General features: G+C 41.1%; 1 protein-coding gene across 3 annotated transcripts in view; it reads left to right on the forward strand.

Moving 5' to 3' along the window:
* Positions 1 to 24542, forward strand: part of NETO2 (neuropilin and tolloid like 2) — a 27747-nt gene extending 3205 nt beyond the window's left edge. For 2 of the 3 annotated variants that reach the window (XM_039352452.1, XM_039352453.1), the window contains exons 2-9: positions 11241 to 11297; positions 13288 to 13428; positions 14620 to 14868; positions 15876 to 15920; positions 16014 to 16141; positions 18263 to 18491; positions 19581 to 19694; positions 21925 to 24542. In XM_039352452.1, the coding sequence (XP_039208386.1) occupies positions 11241 to 11297; positions 13288 to 13428; positions 14620 to 14868; positions 15876 to 15920; positions 16014 to 16141; positions 18263 to 18491; positions 19581 to 19694; positions 21925 to 22505 (1544 nt within the window). In that variant the 3' untranslated portion in view covers positions 22506 to 24542. Of the gene's footprint in view, positions 1 to 2127; positions 2147 to 11240; positions 11298 to 13287; positions 13429 to 14619; positions 14869 to 15875; positions 15921 to 16013; positions 16142 to 18262; positions 18492 to 19580; positions 19695 to 21924 lie in introns of those variants that run through there. The other variant, XM_039352454.1, reaches the window with a different exon arrangement.

A 24542-nucleotide genomic window follows, 5' to 3' on the forward strand; every position in this document is an offset into this window, starting at 1 on the left:
TAGTGAGTAGATTCTGGCACATCAACAGCTATTTTCCAAATCTGGTCTTAATATACAGTCATTATTTATTTTGCATTTAATACCAGAAAGCTGGCTATTTTGGAATATATATCTGATTTCTTTTATACCCATCTGAGTGTCTGGCTGCAAAGCTCCAGTCTCTTCTCCGCAGGGTCTGGGTAGTGATTAAGCCTAGCCTGTAGGAAGGTTCAAAAACTCTTTTTCTGTTTTCAGTGCAAAATTTGACTACTGTCAAATGTAATTCAAAGACAGCCCTGCAGCTTCTTTCTGGCTGTACAGAATCATCTTGTTTTTTTTCTGATTGGCAGCTCAGTGGATTTTAGGGAATGCCTTTATTTTGGAATCGTATATAGCATCCCAGGGGAGGGTGGGGGGAACAGGCTTCAGAGAAGAAGAGAGCGCTGCAAATAGTAATTTTAAAAAGCTTGTGAGCGTACAAGGTTTCCCGTTTCTTTTCTCGTGTTTGCAAAAGAAAGAACCAGTGTTCCTGTTTTGCTCCGAAGAGCTGAGCTTTCAAAGGGCCTCCTTCTCCAGCCATTTATCACCTTTTGTCAATGAAAGCAAACTCTTTGACTCGCCTGAACGCAAAAAAACTGCAAAAGCCACGAATTGTGCTGCATCTCCAAACGTTCCTTATTGAACTATTCCTGTTTGTTTTATTTTGTTATTTTTTTAAAAAAAAATTATTGTAGATCTCAAATTATTTTAAAAGCTTCTTTATCTGGAACTTGGTCACCGTGTAGTAACATTTGTCTTCTATACTTCTGTAGCAAAAATGCAAGGAGAGGAAAAAAATAGGCATATATATGGAAAATCAGTTACATGCAGAGCATTTCTGGTCCCCCGTACATGTTTCTCAGCTGGAACTCTGGACATCATATAGAAATTGGAAATTCTGCCATGATTTTGTCAAACGTTGAATTAAGAACGGGAGGCGATTTTGAAATATTGATTCCTTAATTTAAGATGCAGACAAATTGCTGCTGACAGGATTTATATTTTGAGTTAGGCTGACCTCTTATGGTGTTCAAGTAAAGTTGTCTCACAAATTTGTGAATCAAGATAAAGTGATGTTACCATATAGCGAGTGTGGATAGGATGAGCTTAATTATTATTTAGATTTAGCAACACCACTTTGTCAGGTATCTAAGTATGAATATCAAATGCTTAAGGAAACTTCAGCGTTTTGATTACTTTTAACCTGGGCATTTCCTTTTCAGAAATGCAGAGAATGTGCAAGCATGTATGTTGACTCAATTTTATGTTTTCAAAAACTTACTTTTAAAACACCAACTGAAACAGATCCATAGGTTCTGCTCTAGTCCAGGGCTTTTCAACCAGTGGTACGGGGACCACCTGTGGTACATTGGCACCTGGCAGGTGGTACGCGACCATCCTAGAAAAGTAGTGGGGAATGAGCTGAACCAGTGGCACAAGCCTGAGCGAGTGATGGCTGGAGCTGCAGGGCTGTCAGGACTCAGCGGAAGCGCCAGGATCAGTGCTGCTTTCCAGCTGATTGGCGCTTCTTCGGGGCTGTCAGGGCTCAGTGGAAGCGTCAGGATCAGCGCCAGGCTCCAGCTGGAGCTCAGCACTGATCCTGGCGCTTCTGCTGAGCCCTGAAGAAGCACCAATCAGCTGGAATGCTGCAGCCTCTCCAGGGTCTTGTGATTTACATTCAGATGCTTGGCAACTGATTCATATTTATGACGGTCACAGTGTCCCAGGGTCATGTGAAGTGACCAAAACCTGCTGCAACCACCCCGGAGATGGGGGGAATAAAAACCACACACACACACACACACACACTGCCAATCCTCAACAGAAATGCTCACAACAATGGAAACCTCGGACAGGAGGAAGAGCGCCGCCGGGCGGGCAGGCAGGTGTCTTGCTCGGCTGTGACTTGGGGGGGCACTTTTTTCAGTGCCATTGTAAGTTCGAACAGTCACTAAGCGAACTGTTGTAAGTCGAGAACTACCTGTACTTCATCACTTTTTTCCTTTTTTTTTTTTTTTGGTGATCAAGTTTTTGACTCCTTGCTAGGCGACTGGTGGCACTCGGATGTTGCCGTATCCTAAAGGTGGTACAATGGGTGAAAAGGTTGAAAAGCCCTGCTCTAGGAAATGTAAGTGAGCTACATAGGCATATAAATCACTGTCAGGTCATGATTTCATTTTAAGTAAATTACTTATTTCTAATACTTAAACTAACTCGCTGTCTGAAGATGAGAACTGTGCTTCTTTTTTAGCCAGGAATGACAGCTTAGCAAACCATTATAACTCAAGAGAAGCTTCAGCTTTAAATCAGCTTTAATGAACCCTAGAGGCTGATAAGTGAAATCGTCTTAAAAATGAGGTTGAAATAATCTGTTATGATCATTTCTGATAGTCTGTTTTGAGGTCAAAACAAATGAAAAATTCCGAGTTTGAAAAGGTTTTGCACCACTGGTGGGATTCAAATAGGTGAAGCACTGGTTCTCTGTGTGGATGCTGCTTCTGGACGTCCATTCTGGGCCTGGGCAATAAAAAAAATTAGCTATCGGTTCTGTCGAGGTGGTGCGAACCGGCTGAATCCCACCACTGTTTTGCACACTTGCCTTGCTCAGCATCTTCCCCTAAATTTGATTGCGAGTAGAAAACGCATGGTTGTTTTCTTTGGTCATCTTTTCCAAAACATAAAAATGTGACGTATATTTTCACGCGCCAAACTTGAGGGTATATTAAGCTTAACATGGTTTTATTTCATATCCATAAATGACCCAGGTCTGCAGGCTTCGTTTATCCTTTCTACTAACATCCCCAAAGTTATCATTTTGAAATTCTGTGAACTCAGATGAAGATGCCTCTGCAGTTCTAAAAAGCATTTGACAGAGATCTCAATCTGTCTGGAATGTTCAAATCTTCGAAATCCTCTTTTATAAACTTACTGGCAAAGTCAAGGGTTTCATGCCATCAGTTGTTACCTCCGTTTTAAATTTAGCAGAATAGCGTTTATTGTGTATTATGTTAAGTTGTGTTATGATTTGAAAGAGTGGATAAACTGGGCACAACGCAACGTACGCCTGTAGTTTAGCGTTTGAGGTTATTTGATCACGGAAACTTCGTTTAATCGGTCCTCAGATAAATACCTTAAGAGGTACTCTTTATATGGTAAATGAATGAATAAAAGAGATCGGGCTTCAAAACCTCATTAAACTAGGATTACTCTTTGAGGACTTTGATTAACCTCACAGTTCCACATTCCCATAAAACATTCTTATTACCTCCTTAGCCAATTTTCACATAATGAGCAGCTTAATTCCCCCCAGCCCAGTATATAAAGTTTTACTGTACTCCCAGATTTTACTACAGTGATGCTAAGCGAGGAATAGCTATGTGCAAGATTTGCACTACAGGGAGTCCTCGACTTACGGCCACAATTGAGCCCAAACTTTTGGTTGTTAAGTGAAACGTTAAGTGGATTTTGCCTTATTTTACGACTTTCCTTGCCAAAGTTCTTAAGTGAATCACTGCAGTAGTTAAGCTAGTAACCCTAGCTTAACCCTGTTAAGTGAATCTGGCTTCCCCATTGACTTTGCTTGGCAGGTCGTAAAAGTGGATCAGATGATCCCGGGGACACTGCAACTGTCATAAGTACATGCCAGTTGCCAACCATCTGAATTTTGATCACGTGACCATGGGGGATGCTACGACGGTTGTAAGTGTGAAACATGGTCCTAAGTCGCTTTTTTCAGTGCCGATGTAACTTTGAACGGTCACTAAATGAACTGTCGTAAGTAGAGGACTACCTGTACAGATAAATAAAGCCACATTCAGTATTTCCTTCTCCTGAGATAGTGACGTTCAACAAAGAACATGCTCATTTTTAAACTTCAAAACGGTGCCGGACTTCCTTTACTAACAACAATTAGAGTAAATGATTGGATTTTATTGACAGCAAAGCGTATTTGGATTGATTCAACTGAACAAGAGAAAACATCAGGATAAAAATGTGTGTGGATCAGGAAGTTCCTGAATGGGTCTTTCTGAAAATTGCCCACAGATGGCTGAATTCCTTTTCAATTCTGCTTTTTAGAGTAGTTTTGGACTGAGTCCGGCTGCTTTGTGAAATTTGGGACGGGGGAATTATTTGCTAAATGCTTTCCAATTGAGAATACAGTTCAGAGATTAAGCAGTCCTAACCCCATAAATATTAATACGTATATATGTATGTATTAATGTATGTAATGTATTGGCCCAATTAAGTAGCTGGGCTTGTGTACAGGAACATCTGCACGGTGTAAGGGTTAGAAGACATTCCCCCAGTCCAGATGGGAGCTGCCACAGAAGGCCATGGAGAACAAGAGAGCTAAGATCTCTCTGGATAGACCAGTGGTTCTCAACCTGTGGGTCGGGACCCCATTTGGGGTCGAACGACCATTTCACGGGGGTCGCCAAACAACGCAGTCCACCATTTTTTCCCCCTTTTCCTTAGCTGTGCTACTCCCTTTTATTCTATTGGCTTTCAAAAGCCAATAGGAATTGTCCAGGCTGTCTCTGCCCTGCTGAGCCCGCCAAAAGTCCCATTCTGCAAACGGTGCTGCACCAGTTGAGTAGTCCTCGACTTACGACTGGTTGAGTAGTCCTCGACTTACCACCAGTTGGGGGTCGTGGCATTAAAAAGGTTGAGAACCACTGGGATAGACAGATAGACAGATAGGTAGTAGGCAGCCAACCAGCCATCGTGGTAGCAGACAAGGAGCAAAAGGCAGTGATGGGTCTGACAGAGAGGCTTTATGTTGGACTTATAACATTTAATATCAGCCCTAGTCATCAGAAGTCTAAAGATAAGCCTCCGTGTCAAACAGACTAGCTTAATGTAGTTCTACGTAATCTAGTGTGGAATCAGATTTTAAAGAGCCTGTTTAAAACAGAGCTGGGCCACTGATGCTCTTTAAATACTGCTGAACTGCAAGTGATAGGAATAGGATCTTTTACCACTGGATCTGCTGGCTTATATTGTTAAGAACTGTAATTTGTCGACATTTGGGTGGTCACCCAAAGCTTATCTTAACCTAAAGTAAAAAGTATTGAGTCCTTAGACTGGTGGGTAAGTTTAATTATTTTTCTAACCCCTTTGAGATCAAATAGCTCTTGCATATTAATATGCTGGATAGGTAGATAGACCTGTTTTCAAGCACTTTTACCTATTGCCAGTTTTATTGAATCCAATTAAATTAGTTGCATCTCTACATCACTTAGATTTCTATCCCTGCCTCTCCGAAGTGAAGCTTTCACAGCTGCCAGGATGACTCTAGCGCTAAAGTAATCGCCATATTACATTTGTTGGACTAGGAATAGAAGCTGTAGGAGACAATATAGCACATCTTTACAGCTGCCGTAATTTCGGGGCTGTCAAATAAGACCCGTGGTGTGATCCGTTTTTCAAGAAGGAGGGGCGATTTGAATTGTGCAAAGACACACGTGGGGGAATTGAACATACCTCCTGCAATGCACCTTTCCCTGGAATTGTGTAGCACAAAGAAAAAGAAAGGAAAGGAAAACTTTTTTTTTTAGAATTGATGATACAACAGATAGGCTCTTTCGCTATCTAAATCAGCTTTTCCTGTCTGAATTCAGATCACTCTACAGCCCTTACAGTCAAGGAAGAGAAGACTGAGGGAGTCCTGGACTTACAACAGTTCATTTAGTGACCGTTCAAAGTTACAGTGGTACTGGAAAAAAAAGTGATTTATGACCATTTTTCATACGATCGTTGCAGTATTCCCGCTGGGTCATGTGAACAAAATTCACCACTTGGGAACTGACTCATATGTCAATGCTGCTAACATCGGATGTTTTTGCTTCGAGAACAGATGGAGATGCAACCTTTTTCTTCTTATGTTTTAGAGCAGTGTTTCTCAACCTTGACAATTTTAAGGCATGTGGACTTCAACTCCCAGAATTCCACAGCCAACAATGCTGTGGAATTCTGGGAGTTGAAGTCCACATGCCTTAAAATTGTCAAGGTTGAGAAACACTGTTTTAGAGTTAGATGATGGTGGGGGCAGGAATGTGCATGAGAGTTTAGCTAGACATAACAATACTGGACCTAGTGTGTGAACCAAGGTTATTGAAATAAGAGATGATAAGAATTGGCCGGGGCTGGAGAACTGGAGGGAAAGCCTGCATTTCAAACTAATTGGAGAATGTGATTTATGACTGTTAATTGGAGGAAGGAATTGTGCTTTGATACTACGTGCTCGGGGGAGGGGAATTTAGTTTTTGGCTTCGGTTGTGTTAGTACCGAATAAAGATTCTTTAAGGTAAACAATGCCTCAAAGTTCTTTGAGGAGTTTCATCTGTCGGAACCAGGACATCATATTTATGACGGTTGCAGCGTCCTGGGGGCGGGTGTCATGTGATTCCCTTTTGCGACCTCCTGACGAGCAAAGTCAACGGGGAGGCCAGATTCACTTACCAAGCATATTACTAATTGAACAACCGCAAAGATTCACTTAAAAGCGGTGTCAAGAAAGGTCGCAAAATGGGGCAAAATTCACTTAGCCAATGTCTGACTTGGCAAACAAAAAATTTGGGCTCAACTGTGGCCGTGAGTTGAGGACTAGCTGCAGTGCTAAAGAAGACCAAGAGGGACAGATATTCAGCTTTGAACCAACCCGTAAGTAGTGGAGTGGAATTTAGATTTATAACAAATCGCTTTCTGAAACTCTGGACAACCTCGTGGGGTGTATTTGTTGCATTAATTCATCGTTGAAACTATGGCTTGTTGAACAACTCCGAGAAGTGGCTATTTTGTCTGCTGAACGGCACTTGTATCTGTGGTATTGCACTGCTTCTAGAATTTATGTAGCAAGGGAAAATATCATATATTCTCCGTGTTACACATACCCATACTTTGACTTCCACAATCATGAGAAGAGTCCTAACATAACACCAAGAAAGACTGTGTGATTAATTTAATAACTGCAGTGATTCACTTAAATAACCACGGCCAAAAAAAAGGTCATAAAATTGGGCACGACAGACATAACAATCACCTTGCTTAGCAATTCTTGGGAATTCTGCTCCCAGTCAATGGCCGTAAATCTAGGATTATCTGTAGCGTATTCTTTTTCCTGACCTGCGAGAGCAAAGCCGCTTAAATTGGTGCCTAAACCTTGTCTTTCCTCTCTTTAGTTGTTCCAAACTGGAGAATCGGGGCTGTTTTCAGAGTTTCTAGAAGCATAGTATCCCCCCCCCCCAGCAATGACCTACTAGAATAGCAGAGAGAGAATAAAAGGAAAGATGTGGGAGAGTTTGGGGAATGAAAGGGAAGAGCGGGTATAGACAAACAGGCATTCAGAGCCTGAACAAAAAAAGTGAATGGGACGAGGCCTGGCTTAGAAGAAAGAGAAGTCTGGCATCTTTTTATCTGCTGTAATTGCCTGCTTATCTGCTACTTAGCCATGCTGTTCTTGTAGGCTGCTCTTGCGGGCATATATACAGTGCGGGACTATTTATAGAATCAGCGGGAGCGTCTGTGAAAGCCAATCAGGTTTTATATCTTCTTAGGAGGTTGTTTCTCTAGCTGCAGTGGTCTAAGTAACGGTGCCCGGTAGTAGCTCTGAAAAACAAACGTAGCCTTTACTTTGGTGCCTGTGGTGGATTTCTCTCCTTAACCCAGAACACCAATGCCAAAAAGCTGGTTTTGCAAAAGCATCCATTGGCATCCATACCCTTCCTCCCTCCCTCCCTTCTGCATTTTTGTTTCCTTCCTTCCTTCCTTCCTTCCTTCCTTCCTTCCTTCCTTCCTTCCTTCCTTCCTTCCTTCCTTTCCTCCCTCCCTCCCTCCCGTCTTTCTTTCTTTCTTTCTTTCTTTCTTTCCTTCCTTCCTTCCTTCCTTCCTTCCTTTTTTTCCCTCCCTCCCTTCTTTCTGCACTTTTTCTTTCTTTTCCTTCCTTCCTTCCTCTCTCTCCCTCCCTCTCTCCCTTCTTTCTGCACTTTTTCTTTCTTTCCCTCCCTCCCTCCGTCCCTCCCTTCCTTCTCACCTTTTGTAATAGGCTCTCCATACAGTAAAGCGGATATGCTGACAGAGAGCAGTGTTTCCCAAGCTCTTATGATGGGTGGATCTCTCAGCCAGTGCTAATAAATTGGTCTAATCTCTTTCACACAATGCTTCATTTTTCACAGAGGTTTTCAGTGTGAGCCCAGAATCACTTTCAAAGCATTCTCAAACCTGTTTTCCCTGGTTGTGGAATTGCCACAGGGTGTGCTTTTCTTTTTCTTCAGTGGAACCGTTTAGGATTTGGCTTCATAAAGCGCTCGAGGCTCCTAAACTGGTTGTATAGGTTGAAACCAAGCTTTGGCTTTACTGAGATGGAAGCACAGGATTAAAGTAGGAATCAAGAGACATTTCTCCCCGTTTTGATTATTATGTATTTCAATATCTTCATCTCTCTCATACATCCAGATGAGAAGTCATTCCTTTGGAGCAACAATTTTTGTTCATTGCATATGTTCCTGAGCTACATCAGATCCTTATAAAAACTCAGCCACACAACTCCTCCTCCTCTTCCTCCTCCTCTTCCTCCTCCTCCTCCTCCTCCTCCTCCTCCTCCTCCTCCTCCTCCTCCTCCTCCTCCTCCTCTTCTTCTTCTTCTTCTTCTTCTTCTTCTTCTTCTTCTTCTTATTCTTCTTCTTCTTCTTCTTCTTCTTCTTCTTCTTCTTCTTCTTCTTCTTCTTCTTCTTCTTCTTCTCTTCCTCCTCCTCCTCCTCCTCCTTCTCCAGGTAGAATTGCACAACTCGCCATGGCCAACTCCACCATTGCACATTGGCCACAGTGAGTTCTCCTAGACCAGTGATGGCAAACCTTTCACAGATCGAGTGCCCAAACTGCAACCCATGTATCGTTGGGTGCTGGGTGGGTATGGCCCATTGGGTGGGCGTGGCCCATTGGGTGAACGTGGTCCATATGGTGGATGTGGCTGCGGTGGTAACAGCAGACTGAGTGGGACTAAAATGTTCAATCAATCAATTCCAACTTTGCGAGATCTTTTTTTTTTCCGTGAGAAGTTGAAATTGATTGATTGAACTTTTTTTTTTTTTTTTTTTTTGCACACAGCAGCGGAGGCCTAAAGTAAAAAGGTTTTATAAAACCCAGCTGAAGGCCTAGGACTGGGGTGATGGCGCGCGTGCCCATAGAGAGGGCTCTGCGTGCCGCCTTTGGTATACGTGCCATAGGTTCTCCACCACGGTCCTAGACCCCCTTCCACCTCACTTCCCTTATTTATATCTCAAATTATCAATCTCCAACAGACTCTCTATGGTCCAATATTAGAACTTTTCCATGACAAGACAGTTTAGTTAGACAACAACTACCTCATTAATAAAGTGATATCACTTTGTCACTGGTTAACGTGATGTAAATTCCGGAGGCAAAAAAGCTAACCTTTGCAACAGATGGATATAGCAACCAAGGGACTGATCTAAAACATAGTTCTCTTTTTCTTGGTGGCAGCTAATTAATAGTGCAGCAATACCCTGGAGACACATAATAGAAAATAGGATTTTCACTTTTATGATGTCTGTTCTCTGTCTTGAGTAGGTCAGTAGTGATAAAAAGCAGTTAGCCATCTGTAGCAGCTGCAGTGCCTTCTGTTGGGAAGTTACATTCTGCCGTAGATCAGGATTAATGAAATCAGTGGCCTGGGGTGCATGTTTGGATGTGTGAAAGATCTTTAATGGAATATTAATTACATTTGAAAGAAAATGGTAGAAGAACTTGCAGAAGAAAACAGTTGATTATAAGCTAAGGCAATTCTCTCATGAATTAATGCCTTGCAATGGCACGTCTCATATGAATCCAAAATATAAGCATGCTTTGATTCTATTATTTCTGATTAAAAGAATGAGCTCTTAAGCTGCCCTAGATATGTTATCTCTGTCCTATAATTTGTAATGTATTGAGATCACAGTTTGAACTACACGTAGTCCTTGACTTACAACTATTTCATTAAATGTTTTCAGCTTCTGCCAGCCTACAAATTCAATATTGATCGTTGTGGCTCTCTAGAGCAACATTTCAAATGCAAAGTGACAAACTGCTAAGAATGACTTGAAAACCATTTTTAAAAAGATTCAGATGAGGGCAATGCTCAGGGATCACCTGTAGCCTGAGGCCTCAGATTATATCTCACAAGGAGAGAAATCAAAGTAGACTAGAAATATCATTTTAGCATAATGTGTTTCTCTACGTCCTAATCTCAGATGATTGGGGCTAATATCTAAAAAATTACAGGTAGTTTTCTACTTAACAATAGTTCATTTAATGACTGTTCAAAATTACAATGGTACTGAAGACAGTGACTTATATCAGTTTTTTAAATTTACGACCGTTGCAGCATCTCCCGAGTCACGTGATCAAAATTCAGACGCTTGGCAATCGGCTCGTGGCGTCCTGGGGTCACGTGATCCTCTTTTGCAACCTTTTGACAAGCAAAGTCAATGGGGAAGCCAGATTCTCTTAACAACTGTGGCAAGACAGGTTGTAAAATGGAACAAAACTCACTTGTCTTGTTTAGCAACGGAAATTTGGAGCTGTGGTTGTAAATCAAGGACCACCTTTACTCTTGCAACAAAACGAGATGCTAAAATTCGGAGGGGTATACTGAACAGGTCCCCTCAATCTGGAAAGACTATTTAAAGAAAACATCACCTTTATTTTTTTTTTAAAAAATCAACAGATGAAACTTTCAAATCCAAGGTGTCCCATGCTATAATAGATATTTCCTTCGTTGAAAATATGTAACTGAGCATTACACATTGTGATATTCCCTGTCTGTTTGCTTTATTCTGTTGTCTCTCCTCAGAAAGTTAGTGGCGTCCTTTGCGCCAGGATTCCCAAGAAAAAGTTTTGACAAAGATAAATATAAAAATGAAGTGGCAAAAAGAGAGTGTTCTTTTGAGGTTATGGCATTTATCCTGTAAATGCTCTTTTATTGTCAAAGTATCAGGCCCTGGATATTGTGCAAATGTGTTGATTATTTTTTTTTCTTCTTCTAAATAAAGACTGCAAATATTGTTGGTGACACTGTATGCAAAATGTTGAGTACTGATTTTGTGATTCCTCTGGAGTCAAGTAATATAGTGGCCTCTGTACAGCCCATCCCTTTTGGTGAATGAAGGCAAATATCCCTTTTGTTCTAATTACCAATTTCTTCTCTGGCTGTTTCCCCATAGTGTTCTTGATAACTATCCTGGTGGTGGAAGGCATCGCCGTGGCTCAAAAAACACAAGGTATGGTGTGAGAAATGATAGGAGGAAAAAAAAATATGCAATCGCATTTCTGTGTGGCACATTAGTTTAAAACAACAAAATAAGCCGTTATCGACAAAAGTGTTGTTTGATAAATTCAGAAAGGTATAGAAGGGTCAAACAATAAATCTGCAAAATCTGTTCTATTAAAACATAGAGTACTTCAGCAGATTGTCCAAATCATGGTTAATGTAAAAACAAAACAAACACATTTACTATGATTTTCCCTTGCTTAACCAGCACATGATGGAAAATAGGCAGGAATAAGAGAGAATGTAGGGCTCTGATATTCATCTTTGGCTTCCTTATTGGCAGAGTGGCGATTTCTTCTGTGAATCACAGCTACATAGACCTAAGAATAAGATCTCTTAATTCAGCAGATTAGAATGTAGAATGTAAACGTTAAAAGCTAATTAACTTTTCACAAAGCAAGCATGGTACATTAATGGGTCTCTGAGAAAGAAGCAGCTTTTGGGGATAGGAATGTTGAATGGCAAGAATGAATTAATGAAGAATGAATGAGGAAAGAAAGAGAGAGAGAGAGAAAGAAAGAAAGAAAGAAAGAAAGAAAGAAAGAAAGAAAGAAAGAAAGAGGGAGGGAGGGAGCGTGAAGATAGGAAGGAAGTAAATACAGGGAGGGAGGGAGGAAAAGAAAGAAAGAAAGAAAGAAAGAAAGAAAGAAAGAAAGAAAGAAAGAAAGAAAGAGGGAGGGAGGGAGAGAGGGTGTGTGAAGATAAGAACGAAGTAGATACAGGGAGGGAGGGAGAGAAAGAAAGAGAAAGGAAGGAAGGAAGGAAGGAAGGAAGGAAGGAAGGAAGGAAGGAAGGAAGGAAGGAAGGTGAACATTGGATCAAAGGTAAGTGTGGCCATCCACATTTCCCTGTCTGTAACTTTCTGACCATCTTCTCAGTTGCTCTCCCAGGGAAGAAGTCTGCAATAAATTGCCTTTGCCAGATACCTGTCGGGAAACTGCCAGCTAGGCTGGAAGGATGGGTCAAGCGAGGGCCTAGCTTGGAATCCTTGCACAACTGCAAGCAGCATAAGCTTAACCTCCCCCAAGATCCATAAAGCCTTATCTGGTCATTCCCAGGGGAAGGCAAGCGGTCTGGGGAGATTCTTGTAACATACGTGCTAAATAATAAAGTTATTTCTCCTCTTCATGAGCAGCTCCGGTTGCTTGCCTCTGACAAAATCTAAATTCATTGCTTATAGAAAATAACTGAAATTAGGACAAGGATGATCTGAAATTCAGCTGTGGTCTGCATAAAGCTCTGGGCTTGCACATTTTTAGACAGAACACAAACAATTGTCCAGTCCTTTCTTTTCTTACAGCAGAATTTCAATTCTCCATTTTTAATTTGGCCAGGTATAATTTAAGAAGACGTTGAAAATGCAAATCTGTGGGGAAGGGGAATTAAAATGAAATAAGATATTCAGAAATGATGTAAACTAGAAATCAAGTTACGGGGAGCCCGGATAGCGGACATGGGTGAGCGCCTCAGAGCTAGAAAAGCTGGGCTATGCAGCAGTGTAACTCTGTCTTACTTCTCACAACAATTTTTTTTCCCCATTATAAAGAGATTAAAGACGCTCTGATGTCTTTTCAGTCCTTCAAAATGTCTCCCCCATCCCTTCCAGTCTAGTCTACAATTTTGGTACCTGTTAATGCTCTCCTTTTCATGTACCCTTTCAATGTACTATCAGATCCTTTTCATGTACTGTCAGTTCTGTCCCTTTTAGTTTTCTGAGGCCGAAATTAGCTAGATGCTGCCATCTGCTTGTGAACTGTGAAGAGATTGTTTATCCACAACTGGGGGGAAAAAAATAATTTTACAGGCGTGCATCAACACAGAGGCTGCATCCTCTGTTTGATGCTGTCAACCCACACAGCTCATTACGCTGAAGTGGGCTGATGTTTGTTGAGGTTTGCTAGAAGGACGGTGAATTGTATTTTTCTCTTTTCTTCCCAAAGTCGGGCAAGATCTTGGAAGTAACCGCATGGCATCTACTCAATGTAGTGACTGGGTTCGAACAAGCAATGGAGGTCACTTTGCTTCATCCAACTTTCCTAACTTCTACCCACCCAACCAGGAATGTGTCTATATTTTAGAAGGTATGGACATATCTAGATTTTGTTTAATGTTCGATTACTGACAGTGTGAATAATGTACATATCAACCCATGTGGAATAACAAAACCACATACACCGACTCAGGGAGGTTGACTTTAAGTTAATTGCAACAGCCTATTATGAATTTCAGTTAACCTCAACAACCAACATGATGTCTATATATTTTCATGTGGAAAGCAAAAGCCCAGAACTAAATATTATATTAGTTTTAATATAAGAACTTGGTTTTTAGGATCATCTTGATTAATGCTCAGAGATGCTCCCTTCACTGGAGGCTCCAAATTCTGTCAAAATCTACAGGCACTTCAAAAGCCTTCCCTTTGAGTTCACTATTGTATTAGTTGATGCAGTTGTGTAGCCTTTTTGTTAACTGTGCAAAAAGTGACAGGACCGAAGGGAGCTTTATTTCTCAGCCTTGGCAACGTTTAAGTTGTGTTGCCTTCAACTCCAATAGCCCGCTGGAGAATTGTGGGAATTGATGTCCAGGCATGTTAATATTGCAAAGGTTGAGAAACGCTTTTCTATAGAATATTTAAGCTCCACTTGTTGATCTGGCAGAAATCACTCCGACTAAGTTACTAACTCAATCACCGAGTCATTAAACTGAAAGGAACAGAAGAGGTAATCCTTGACTTATGACCGTATTTAAGCTCAGAATTACAGTCCTAAGTCATTGTGATTATAAGCTGAGGCTTCTCGTAACCTTCCTGTGACAGTCAGTAAGCAAATCCCTTTTCCCCACTTTTTGGGCTAGAAACTGGCCAAAACTATCACAAAACTGGACATTTTTTTTTTTTTGGCCAGAAACTGGCAAAAACTATCACAAATCACAGGAGCAGAGAACTCTGCAAACAATATGGGTGGCTCATTGCCAAGTACCCAAAGTGCAGTTGTGTGATCGGAGGGGGAGGGGGAGGATGTCGCAACTTTAAAAACAGGTCTTACGTAGCTCCGAGGAGTCGGTCGTAACTCTAAGCAGTCATTAAACGGCCTGTCGTAAGTCAAGGACTCTCTGTATATTTCAGCAGATCCATTGCACAGAATTGGAGATCCATCTCTACGTTCAGATGTCTATCGCAGAGGTGGTTTAATAACAGAACCCTTAATGTGTCTTTCGTTCCCTGAGGTGGAGAATTAACATTGATCTCCCGGATTGTTTCTGCTTCTCTCCAGCTGCCCCGCGGCAAAGAATAGAGTTGACATTTGATGAACCGTTTTTCGTTGAGCCTTCGTTCGAATGTCGATTCGATCATCTGGAGGTTCGAGACGGACCTTTTGGGTTCTCCCCGGTCATTGATCGTTATTGCGGTCTAAAAAGTCCAAGCCCGATCAGATCAACGGGAAGATTTATGTGGATCAAGTTTACCTCAGATGAAGAACTGGAAGGACGAGGATATAAAGCCAAGTATTCATTTATACCAGGTAGAAATGTCCCATTTTTCTTACTGAATGGTATTGAGGTGATCCTTCTAGAAGAGTCTTGGGTTTCTGCCTCCGCTTGCCAAAAACTACAATTTATCCTATTTCTTCTACTCACAGTTGTTTTACACTCGTTTTTCTGAGAGCTGCAAGGAAAATCTAGAACAGTGGTTCTCAACCTTTTTAATGCCGCGACCCCCAACCGGTCGTAAGTCGAGCACTACTCAACCGGTTGTAAGTCGAGGACTACTCAACTGGTGCAGCACCGTTTGCAGAATGGGACTTTTGGCAGGCTCAGCAGGGCAGAGACAGCCTGGACAATTCCTATTGGCTTTTGAAAGCCAATAGAATTAGACTCTATTCAAGAGAGTCTATTCTATTGGCTTTCAAAAGCCAATAGAATAAAAGGGAGTAGCACAGCTAAGGAAAAGGGGGGGAAAATGGCAGACTGTGTTGTTTGGCGACTCCCGTGAAATGGTCGTTCGACCCCACATGGGGTTCCAACCCACAGGTTGAGAATCACTGATCTAGAACAAGGCTTTTCAACCAGTGGTACGGGTACCACCTGTGGTACATTGGCACCTGGCAGGTGGTACACGACCATTCTAGAACAGTGGAAGCAGGGGAGGGGAATGAGCTGAACCAGTGACAGCACCGCACAAGCCAGAGTGAGAGATGGCTGGAGCTGCAGGGCTGTCAGGGCTTAGCGGAAGCGCCAGGATCAGTGCTTCTTCGGGACTATCAGGGCTCAGCTTTTTTGTATTTTGATCACATGACCACAGGGATGCCACAACGTGTGAAAAATGGTCATAAGTCGCTTTTTTGAACGGTCACTAAATGGACGTAAGTCAAGGTCTACCTGTATGTCATTGGGAAGAAGTCAACATGCCATTTCTCAGCTCAGCATCCTGGTGTGCTGCATTTTTCTGGTCCCTAGATTATCTTGCTTTCTAATTAAATTTTAGACAGAATAACATTCTTTTTCTTCCTTTTCTCCTCTTCCTTTGTAGATCCTGATTTCACACACCGAGAAGGTATTTTAAAGCCCATCCCAGGTATGGTATCACGGCGCTCGTCTCTTCTGCTTACTACACTCTAAATCACTTTGATCTCTGGCTTGACTACAGCTTGTGTCCTTTGTGTTCTAGATTGCCAATTTGAACTCTCCGGAGCGGATGGCATCGTGCGCTCCAGCCAGGTAGAACATGGAGAAAAAGCAAAGCCGGGCGAAGCCGTTGACTGCATCTGGACAATTAAGGCAACTCCAAATTCCAAGGTGGGTTTATGAAAGAGTTGGAGTCTAATGTCTAATGAGAACAGCTGGCTGCTAGTAATAATTGCAAATTGTCATTCCTCATTCACTGAAATTAATGATTGCATTGGTGCTTACCAAAAAAACAATCTAGAGTTCATTTCATAAGCTGCTTCAAAACCAAATTAGAAGAGTTACTATTTTGTGTGACTATCTTTCAGCCTTTAATTGCTTTAAGATATTATTAAGGTTGACTCAGCCTTCCATCCTTCCGAGGTTGGTAAAATGAGGCCCCAGATTGTTGGGGGTGCAAGAGGCTGACTAGAGAGGGCTGTGAAGCACTGTGAAGCAGTATATAAATCTAAGTGCTATTGTCCTTCCTTCCTTCCTTCCTTCCTTCCTTCCTTCCTTCCTTCCTTCCTTCCTTCCTTCCTTCCCAGTGGTTAGAATGCAGTATTGCAGGCTAACTCTGCCCCTTACCAGGAGTTCAATCCTGACCGGTTCCAGGTTGACTCAGTCTTCCATCGTTCCCAGGTCGGTAAAATGGGGACTCAGATTGTTGGGGGCCATAGCCTAACTCTATAAACTGCTTAGAGAGGGCTGTAAAGCACTGTATGAAGCAGTATATAAGTCTAAGTGCTATGGCTAAGTGCTATATGGCAGGTTCAGTTCCAGAATATCACAATAAATAAGTCATACAAATCTTTTGGGTTTCCCAAAAAATGTGTTTATACTATACTGTAGTTTGTTAAGCATGCAGTAGCATTAGGTCTGAAAAAAAAGCTGATGTACATAATAAATAAATATATTGCTACAAAATGCCAGATTATGATTTGAGCACTCAGTGACTGCAATCTTGTAAAATATCATAATATACGCAAAGCACAATAAAGTGAATCACAGCAAAACAAGGTATGCCTTGTAAACATCTGTCTGTGTAGGAATTGTTGATCTATCTTCTATCTGATAAAACTGATAAAATAATGTATGCATCTGTCAAGACAGAATTATATTAATTAGACAAAATCACAACTTGCAGGTGGAGAAAAATTTCCTTTATGCCTGAATAAATGTTTGACTCCTTATACAGTAGAAACATACAAAATGTCGGTCTTATCTTGTATTCTTTCTTCTCGCAAAATTCTTTTTATGTTTTTGAGTGTTCCCTTTAATTTTGGATGTTCGGGAGAAGATTGGGGACATCAAGGAATTCTATTTAATGAATAGAGAGTTACATAATGTCTCCTTGCTATTTCAATTATAGCACCTTAGCAATGCAGACTTTATTTTCAGAAGAAGGGAAATAAATTGCTTTGCAGTTTAATCAAGCTGGTTGGGGCAAGAGAGGAAAGATACAAGGATTTGCTTCTGTTCCTCTGTTTTCTGTTGTAATCAAATTGATTTTTTTGTCCCTCTTTGCTCTAGAAAAAGTATAAACTCTATTTAAGAGGGGAATTGTTTTAGAACATGTGATTATTTTAGCTTTATGCATGAGAGAGTGCAGTGATTAGAAATGGCAAGTGGTATATCCAAACACACACAAGCTGTGCATCTATTCCTTGTATCTGAATGAAATTGCAGAGTGCAGAGAAGAGCAACAAAGATGATTAGGGGACTGGAGGCTAAAACATATAAGGAACAGTTGTTGGAATTGGGCATGTCTAATTTAATGAAGAGTGAGAGGAGGGGGGACATGATAGCAGTGTTCCAGTATCTCAGGAGCTGCCACAAAGAAGAGGGAGTCAAGCTATTCTCCAAAGCACCTGAAGGCACAAGAAGCAATGGGTGAAAACTAATCAAGGAGAGAACCAACCTAGAACTAAAGAGAAATTTCCTGGCAGTCAGAACAATTAATCAGTGGAACAACCTGCCTCCAAAAGTTGTGAATGCTTCAACACTGGAAATTTTTAAAAAGAGGTTGGACAATCATTTGTCTGAAAGGGTATAGGGTTTCCTGCCTGAGCCAAGGGGTTGGACTAGAAGACCTTCAAGGTCCCTTCCAACTCTGTTATTCTAGTTCTGTTACTCTGTTTATTTTTTTATTTTATTTTTTTCTCATAAGAAGCAATGTTTTCCAGTTGGGCTTTATGCCGTTGAGTGACTCCTTCGTTTCTTTGAAAAGTGTTCTCTTGTAATGTCCAATAGATCTATTTGAGATTTCTGGACTATCAAATGGAACACTCCAACGAATGCAAGAGGAACTTTGTGGCTGTCTATGACGGAAGCAGCTCCATTGAAAACCTGAAGGCCAAGTTTTGCAGCACTGTGGCTAATGATGTGACGCTTCAAACAGGAACTGGGGTGATACGCATGTGGGCGGACGAAGGGAGTCGATTAAGCCGGTTTCGGATGCTCTTCACCTCATTTATGGACCGTAAGTATATCCTGAAGCCTCGAGTTGAAAAAGAAGCACAATTGTGTAAGACTTCCCAGAAGGTTTTTTGTTGTTGTTGTTGTTGTTGTTTTTCTCTCCTTCCTGATATAATTTGAGCTAAACCTGCTTAGAAGAACCTTTTCGAATAGACTAAGTCATTGTCCTCCTTAATTAAATGCTCTGTACATTTAATCTGTTAAATTAAGAACAGTAGCAGGGAACAAGAACTATAATTAAATCTGAAACGATATTCGCCTCTTTTCTGATAACTTGGTGACATAATCATCTTATTGCCCTACTCACAATCCATAGAGGATGGCTCATAATTAAAAACACAGATCGTGTAAAGCCAGGAACTTGGAAAGAAATGGTTACAGGAGAGCAATTTCTCACCAAGTCGATTTACTATATACTAATTGTGAAAACATATAGTCCCTGTTTCGCTGAGAAAATAAATCTACCGATAAACTACTTTTAATAAGGTGCACAGATGTGATAGAAATAGCCAAATCTATAAAAAAAAATATTGTTAAGTGTCAGGGAAATCAGGAGAGTCAGACAGTTCAAATGAGTTATAAAGATTTATTGCAAAAGCTTAAGCTCTCTACAAGAATCTGAGCTACTAATGGGGAAGGGAAATGAGCGGGAATTAAGGCATTCGAGGTTGGCTGGATTTAGATCTTTTGTGAACGTGTGCAGGCTCAGCCTGGTCATCTCCTACAAATATTCTAAATATGCTCTCTAAAACTCCCTTTTCATGACTCTGTAATCCCTTAATTATTCGGGGTATTGCTGAGCGTTTACTGGCTGGATGCCCTTCCTGACACCTACTCAGAATTCACAGCAGATATTTTTTCTCCGCACCCTAGGAGATAAATATCTGCTGCGATCTAGGATTGAACTCTCAGTTTTTTGAGGGGGAGATGACCACCACTGCTAAATATGTTACTGTATTATATGCAAAACAAAAACAAAAAACCAAAACCTATACCTACAATCTAATGAAGCAATTTATGTACTGAAAATATATTTTAAGGAAAAGCTGAAAATTGTGTAATCTTTATTCCCCCCCCCCCCCGTTTCTCTCAGCTCCATGTTTAGGTGGTACTTATTTCTGCCATAGCAACATGTGCATCAATAATTCCTTAGTTTGCAATGGCATTCAAAACTGTGCCTATCCATGGGATGAAAATCATTGCAAAGGTGAGTAATGACTAAAACCCTTGAGTGAGTTGTGAGCGAGCCTTCCATTTTTCTTCTTAGCAGCCTAAAGACCATTACCAGCAAGTTTCCAACCTCAAAAGACTGTGAACTCCATTTTTTTCTTGGAACCCAAGAGATTTGCCTACCTAAATTTTACAAAGCAAAACACAAGTTAATTGAATTGCAGAATTCAGCCATTCTTTTTTTTTTTTTTTTCCTGCTTAGGACAGTTAAATTTTTGCCAGCTTTATATCAACTGTTATTTGCATGATGTCTATGGAGATTCTTAGTCATCCAGGTCATGGTTATCCCAAAGGTGCTTTTTCAAAAGGCAATTGGACTTTCTTTGGGTTTTTTTTTTCTTGGAAGACATTTTGCTTCTCATGCGAGAAGCTTCTTCAGTTCTGACTGAATGATGGAGAATTCTCCACCATTCAGTCAGAACCGAAGAAGCTTTTCGCATGAGAAGCAAAATGCCTTCCAAGAAAAAAAAAAAAAGAAGGTCCAGTTGCCTTTTGAAAAAGCACCTTTGGGACTGTTATTTGTGCCTTCACTTTGGAGCTCTGTTTTAAAATCAAACCATATAAATGCAGTTTCCAGGCTTCAGTGTATTACTTTTGTTGCCTGTTCTTGTTTTTCGGTTTTATAGCTTAATAAAAAATAGAACTGTTGCAGACCTACTGCAGATGGTTTAAAATAAGCTATCACTGTTATCCTTAGCATTGATCATTCTTAGACAAAACAGCTTCACAAATAGACTATTCCGACACATCTGCATGTATAATTTACTCTGAATTCAGACATCCTTTTCCTAATGCAAAAGACAAGTATTTTTGAAAATGGAAAGGTTCGCCCATTTAATAATAGCATTGGGTAAAGAATATTTATCACCCTTATTTTAAGAGAGGATACTAAGGCTAAGAATCGTTCCTCATGATCCATGGGCTTTTATTAAGGAATATATTTATATGTAAGGTTTTTAAAAGATAAAATAAGTCTTCAGGTTGTTACTTCCAACCTCACACTTATATCACTTCAAAAGAAAGGTCATCTTTACTTCGTCTCACATTCAGATTTAAAATAGCAATTGGTTACAAGAAATAGCCAATTTTGCAAACTTAATGCAGGGCATTATATCATTTATATTCATTTCAACCAGCTTAGCATGACTAGCCACAACGTGTGGCATTATTATTTCTCTCTTAAGTGTGTTACTGCATTCATCATTAACCTCTCTGGGAAAATTACCGCAACAGACAAGCAGTGCATCTGTTTACACATTCTGCAAGCCCGCATTTGATCAATGTACATGAAATTAAAGGGCGTGACATGATTGCTTAAAAACTAAAGGTATTCTAACTGAACTTTTCAAGAAAACTTCCTGTAGCAAATCAGATGCCATTTGGCTATGTTGATCTGGCTCTCTTCCATGTTGAGATTCAAGCTGAAATGTTGCCACTAGTGCCATCTAATTAGAGAATGCCTTTCACAAAATTCTAAGCCAAGCGTTTCATTTTAACTAGCATACTAATTGTGCCTCAAATTTCTACTTAATGAGCTGTTACACTGGGTTTCTGTATATTTAGAAGTAGCACAGGCCAATTGGTTAATAACAATAATGATGATGATGATGATGATGATGATGATGATGTTGGAAGGGACCTTGGAGGTCATCTAATCCAACGCCGTGGTATAGGCAGGAAACCCTACACCATTTCAGACAAATGGCTGTCCAGTCTCTTCTTAAAGACTTCCTGTGTTGGAGCATTCACCGCTTCTGGAGGCAGGTTGTTCCACTGGTTAATTGTTCTCACTGTCAGAAAGTTTCTCCTTAGTTCTCGGTTGCTTCTCTCTTTAGTTAGTTTCCATCAGTTGCTTCTTGTCCTGCCTTCAGGTGCTTTGGAGAACAGGTTCTTGAGAACCTCTTCAGAGGAACTTATATTGAACTCAGTGGTGTTGATGGACCTATTGATTTCTGGTCTTCTGGTCTAGTCACGTGATCAGTTTTGCAGCTTTCTGACAAACAAACTCAATAAGAAGCCAGATTCCCTTAACAAGAAAAGTCGTAAATGGGGTAAAACTCACTTAACAATTATCTCACTTAGCACAGTCATTTTGGGCTCAGTTGTGGCTGTAAGGTGAGGATGACCTGTAGTTTAGATTTGAAGCTGGTTGCTGATAGTCTTAACTTTTTCATTCATCGGTTGGTTTGTTGGTCGCTTTGTTTCAGAAAAGAAGAAAACGGGATTGTTTGAACAAATCACCAAAACTCACGGGACCGTCATTGGGATTACTTCCGGGATCGTCTTGGTTCTTCTCATCATCTCCATCCTGGTGCAGATCAAGCAGCCGCGGAAGAAAGTCATTTCTTGCAAAACCACCTTCAACAAAACTGGCTTCCAGGAGGTTTTCGACCCTCCCCATTACGAACTCTTCTCCCTGAGGGACAAAGAGATTTCGGCCGACTTGGCTGACTTCTCCGAGGAACTCGAAAACTACGAGAAAATGAGGTGCTCCTCGACCGCCTCGCGGTGCATTCACGACCATCACTGCGGCTCGCAAGCCGCGACAGTCAAGCAGAGCAGGACCAACCTTAGTTCCATGGAACTGCCTTTCCACAACGATTTCGCCCCGCCGCAGCCGATGAAAACCTTCAACAGCAACTTCAAGAAGAGCAGCTACACTTTCAAGCAGGCTCACGAATGTCCCGAGCAGGTGATTGAAGACCGGGTAATGGAGGAGATCCCTTGTGAAATCTACGTGAGGGGTCGCGAAGATGCTGCTCAGAGCTCCTTATCAATGGATTTTTAATCTCCCTTGAAAGCAGACACCCGTGTGTGTAAATAGATGTACATATACGACGAACATAACACGCCTGTGTACAAAGGTGTACCATACGGGGATTTGATGGAGACTTCAACATTCATACTTTTTTAAAAGCTTGTTCGTTTTTCAGCCCGAAAGGAAAGCTCTACATACTGTAAATCTCTCTCTCTCTCTTTTTTTTTTCTCCTTCCCTTTGGAATTGCCCGTCTGATCAAAGAAACAACCAAAGGTTTTGCATGGGGCTCCGATTAGTTGACATTAAAACAAAACCGACGCGGTGTCAAAAGTCCTTTGTGATTGCTCACTGTCTGTATTGCTTCAGTTTCTTTTCCTTCCTTCAAAACTACCAGTTTGAAGCCAGAAGTTTGTTTTTTCTTTTAAAAAAAGTGGGTGCCATACCAAGGAGCTTAATACAGGGGTCTCCAACCCCTGGTCTGTGGACCGGTGCCGGGCCGCAGCATGTCAGCAACCGGTCCGCACAAACAAGCAAAGCCCCATCCGCGGGATGCAGGCAGCACACATAACCACGCACTCTCCAGTCCGTGGAAAAGCTTTTCTCCATGGAACCTGTCCCTGGTGCCCAAAAGGACCTCTGGCTTAATATTTAGACACTGAACTACACTTTGGCAAATATGCTTAGAGTGCTTGCCACTTCAGACTCAACTGTCAATCACCTTGATTCGTTTGATATACAGGTAGCCCTCGGCTTATAAACAGAATTTCCATTGCTAAGCAAAGCGGTTATGGCATGACCCAATTTTACGTCCTTTTTCGTTAAGCGAATCACGGCAGTTGTTAAGTGTGTCCAGCAGTCATTAAGCAAATCCAGTTTTCCCCATTGACCTTGCTTGTCAGAAGCTGGTTGGGAAGGACACAAATGGTAATCCCATGACCCTGGGATTCTGTAACCGTCGTATATCCATGCCAGTTGCCAGCTGGCAAAATTCTGATCAGGTAATTGGGGGGGGGGAATACTGCAATCATCATAAACGCGAGGACCAGTTGCAAGTCACGTTTTTCAGTGCCCTTGTCATTTCAAATGGTCACTAAATGAATGGATGGAGCTGCCTTTTAAATGTTGTCGAAGAAAGCCATATAAAACATTGTGCTTTTCCTATTTCTGCCTTTTTGTTGTTTCTCTGTAGCTCAGTCTTAGGGTCTCCTATTCCTGCAGTAAACTGGTCTTTCCGCTGCTTTTGTGGACAACACCATGCCAATGTTTTGAGGGGACCAGACCAGCTGAAATGTTCAAGATAATTTCCCTTAGTTTCTCAGAGCCCCACCAAATTTTTAAAAAAATCCAGTTTGGAAAAACCCAGCTCTGACAGTCCATATTGCATTAAGAATAAATAGTGCTTGCTTTCTAGTTATTCCGATGTTTTATTGTTTAGGTCTTTCCCTTCTTGGAGATAAAAAATAACACCTGCCGGCAATTTCAGTGATATTTCACATCTTGCAAAACATTTTTTGACAGTTAATACTTGCAACTCCTTTTTCAAAAGGCTTACGTGATTTATGACTGTCCTTCAGCAATCTTAGGTTTTCTCCAAAACGTACTTGTTAAATGTCTGAGGAGATTTATATCCCCACTTTCCTGCAAGAACATAAGGCGGCATATATTGTACTCTCTTTCATGTTTTTCTCACAACAATCCTGTTGGGTAGAGTAAAAAAAAATAGTATTTTCTCAATTGCACTGGTATGGCTTCCACTTTTTGAACCAACAATTTATAAACAAAAGGCCACTTGGATGCACCTTGATGCTGTATGACCTATGTGGTATATTCTCCTTTTAGGTACTGTGCAGCCAATGGATTATCAGTCTTCAGGCCAGCAACTGTAAATCACAATGTTGTCACTTGTGAAGCACACTTCAGTTTCTTTGCCATTTAGTCTTTACTCCTGTTTCTTTTAAACTTTCTTTATACTGTGTGTCATATTTTTTTTCACTCCGTGTGATCTGACCACTCGGATGGGCCGTGCTTTGTACGGAGAACTGAATATAAAGAAAACTTACACCATG

The sequence above is a fragment of the Crotalus tigris genome, unplaced genomic scaffold (genome assembly GCF_016545835.1).
Source record: "Crotalus tigris isolate CLP2741 ecotype Arizona unplaced genomic scaffold, ASM1654583v1 scf7180000018432.44079421565:4894166, whole genome shotgun sequence".
NCBI lineage: Eukaryota > Metazoa > Chordata > Lepidosauria > Squamata > Viperidae > Crotalus > Crotalus tigris.